Source organism: Microtus ochrogaster, chromosome 8, assembly GCF_000317375.1.
Source record: "Microtus ochrogaster isolate Prairie Vole_2 chromosome 8, MicOch1.0, whole genome shotgun sequence".
Taxonomy (NCBI): domain Eukaryota; kingdom Metazoa; phylum Chordata; class Mammalia; order Rodentia; family Cricetidae; genus Microtus; species Microtus ochrogaster.
Genome location: NC_022015.1, coordinates 21,523,020 through 21,526,470, shown reverse-complemented (window position 1 = coordinate 21,526,470; position 3,451 = coordinate 21,523,020). Strand labels below are relative to the sequence as shown.

Genomic DNA, 3,451 nt, shown 5'->3' with positions numbered 1-3,451 from the left:
AACCCAGACAGACGCACTCTTGGTATCCATCCCATCCCCAACACTGCTCAACCCAGACAGACGCACTCTTGGTAACCATCCCTCCACTCACTCAACAAATCGCCACCGGATTCTATGGCTCCTGTCCTCTAGGCAGTGGGCGACAGTGGTGACTAAAACTAAGGCCCTGCTTTGATGAAGCCTGCACTCTGTCCGGATAGGATAAACAGGTGTGTACACGTCACACAGCTACAAGCACCGAGAATCAGGACAGAAAGGGGAGCCTCCCCAAGCAGGTACTTCCAGTTTGCCTTTCTTCCCTTCCCCAGGAACCTTCCCTTAATCTTCCAATCAGGAATATTTAGTGGGGAAAGGTCAGACTTGATAAGGACCTCTGTGCTAGACACTAAACAAGATCCTGCAAATAAGAGGCAAGAAGTTCACAGTCCAAATGGAGAGGCAGAGGTACTCGGGTCACAAATATTTACACAACACTGTGCGAAGCACCACAGTTAGAGTTCCACCAAAAAACAGACTAGGCATGGTGGTGGCGCAGGCCTTTAATCCCAGCACTCAGAGGTAGAGGCAGTAGAATCTCTGTGAGTTTACATAGTGAGTTCCAGGACAGCCAGGACAAGGTAGAGACCCTGTTTCAAAAGTGAGGAGGGGGGCTGAAAGCATGAAACTTAAGTAGACGGGTAAAATGTCACTCCTGAGGCCACCACAGCAAGTTAGGGGCAGCGACGGAACACAGTCCAAACATCAGACTGCCCAGACATACACAGGGCCTAACCAAAAGGAGGTGAGGGCCAGTCTGGACGCCTAAGAGAAGAAGGAAGAGCTCAGAGAAAGTGATACCTGGAAAAATGAGAAAAGCATTCCGGACCTACACTTCCGTTACATATCCGTCCTAGCAGGACGCGCTGTCTATCCTAGGAGGTACCCTCCTGAAGCCCGGAGTGTCTTCCAGCAGAGACTTTACAGTACTCTACCAGAGGGGCACTATCCCCTCTGGAGACAGCGTGCCGTCTCCTAGGTGATGGCCTGCCCTATCACGGGGGTTTCCCAGAAAGAGACTAGCTTGCGGTATTCTAGCAGAGGGAAACTGTCTAATTTAGCTGCGTTCCCTGCCAGCCTCCAGCACACCTCTGGGGGTACAACAAAAACTTGTGCAGTGACAGCGGTTCCTTGGCCCAAGAGCAAGCCTCATCACCTGGGCCCCTCCTCCAGGAGTGCATGGTCCCTGGCCCTCGGGAAGCTGCCCACTACTGGCCCTGAAAAGCGGCCCAGAGAAGGTGTCGCTCCTGTCCCACCCTCCTCGGAGCACACACTGGCCCCAAAGTGCCCTCGGCTCATTACCTCCGGGCAAGAGCAGGGAAGCCGGGGAGGCGGCGGCCTGCGTGACGGGGATGAAGGGCACGTTGAAGCTGAACTCCGTGGCCGAGGAGGAGAAGAGTAAGTTAGTGCTCGACGAGGCGGACGCTCCGCCACCGTTAGTCTTCCTATCCGCCATGGCTGCAGACCCCCGGCCGTTACGTGGCTCTGCTAGCCCGGTGCTGCAGCACAGGCCGGAAGCCGGTCAGCCAGAGTGCCACCGCACTTCCGCATCTGCGCACGGAGGCCGCAGGCCCGGGAGCCACTCAGGGACCCGTCTTCTTGCGGAAGCTGACGCCGCCCGAAAGCAATAAGGTGGAATCGGCTTCAGGCCCAAGCCTTTGCGGGTTCTGAATCCAAGCACTGCTGGACGCTGAAAGTCACGGATTCTCAGTTGCGCTGGGCTGCATGAGTTTCTTATGGGCTGTTTTGTGGCTTGAGTTTATTTGCTTGCTTGCGAGGCCGAATCTCGCTAGATAGCCCAGACTGGCCTTCATCCTCCTACCCCAGCTCTTCCAGTCCTGAGATTAATACTAGCCCACGCAGCAATTCTCAAATCTTTATGGCAGGCAGTGGTAGGACATGGGAGTAAAAAGTACTATCTCCTTGGGATTTTTGTTTTTTTTATTTTTGGTTTTGTTTTTGTTTTGAGACAGGATCTCATTATGTCGCCTGGAAATCCGATTGCCTTGTCCAAGTGCTTCAATGGTGTGTTCCACCAGTCGGGGCTACTATCCCCTTGAATGTATGCATTGAAAAGTGTCTTTGGAGCCACACGGTGCTGGCTCACGCCTTTAATTCCAGCACTCAGGAGGCAGAGGCAGGTGGATCTCTGAGTCTAGGCCAGCCTGGTCCACAAAGTGTGGCAAACTCTTGTCTCTATCTCGAAAAACAAAGTGTCTTTTTCGTAAGGCAGTTCCAAAGGGTAGGCGAGTTGGCTTTCAAAGGGGCAAAGAAAAGATTTATAATTAAAAACAATCTGCTCTAATCTAGGGTCAGGGACCTATCTGCCTATTAGCCGGTTTTGGCTGGAAGAAAAACAGTAAATTCCAGCCACCGCCCACCTTTAATCCCTTAATCCCAGCACATGGGAGGCAGAGGCAGGTGGATCTCTGTGAGCTCGAGGCCAGCGTGGTTTACAAGAGCTAGTTCCAGGACAGGTTTCAAAGCTACAGAGAAAACCTGTCTTAAAAAAAAAAAAAAAAAAGTAAATTCTGAGAGTTTTGAGCTTCTTTAGACAAGCATTTTAATGGGGGCTGGAAATGGGGAGAGCAGTATTGAGAATGCCTTTGGGTGAATCATAGGTAACATGGCCTCGAACTGCTAGAAGCCATGCTAGACTAGAAGCTGGTCAAGAAGATTCTCCTGTCCTTGTATTATACAACAGAGAGATGTAGAAAACAGACTTGAGATCCTTCCTTGGGGGGTGGGGGGGGATTACAGTTTGGCAAAACAATCAACTAAACACATAATAACAATAACCTGCAGACTTTCCTTAAGTGAGCTTCCTGGAACACTGACATCATCAGGGGACAGAGATCTGAACATTCCATGAGAAGAGAACATATATCTCTCTCCATCAGACCATTATCATAGAACTTACTCAGCTGAAGTGATTAAAAAAAAAGCTTCCCTGGGCTGGAGAAATGGCTCAGTGGTTTAAGAGCATTGCCTGCTCTTCCAAAGGTCCTGAGTTCAATTTCCAGCAACCACATGGTGGCTCACAACCATCTGTAATGAGGTCTGGTGCCCTCTTCTAACCTACAGATATACACACAGACAGAATATTGTATACATAATAAATAAATAAATAAATATTTTTAAAAAAAGCTTCCCTGAGAAAGAAAAACTAAAACCGAAACCTAAAAATTAGTTCCTCGGTCTCTTTATAAGTGAAGGGACAACTTTGCAGACAGCTTGCCTTATATGTGCTCACCTCAGAAAAACCCAAATTCCAAAACTATCACTTTGAGATTTTTATTTGTTTGTTTGTTTTCGAGGCAGGGTTTCTCTGTGAAACAGTCCTAGCTGTCCTGGAACTAGCTCTTGTAGACCAGGCTGGCCTCGAACTCACAGAGATCTCCCTGCCTCTGCCTCC

The 3,451-nt window shown here is 49.7% G+C and overlaps 1 protein-coding gene across 3 annotated transcripts in view; it reads right to left on the bottom strand.

The window, feature by feature from the left end:
- Sec23ip (SEC23 interacting protein) overlaps positions 1 to 1,549 on the bottom strand; it is a 46,014-nt gene extending 44,465 nt beyond the window's left edge. For all 3 annotated transcript variants that reach the window (XM_005351354.2, XM_013347935.2, XM_013347936.2), the window contains exon 1: positions 1,339 to 1,549. In XM_005351354.2, coding sequence (XP_005351411.1) covers positions 1,339 to 1,492 — 154 coding nt within the window. In that variant the 5' untranslated portion in view covers positions 1,493 to 1,549. The remainder of the gene's footprint in view (positions 1 to 1,338) is intronic.
- Positions 1,550 to 3,451: the final 1,902 nt, after the last annotated feature.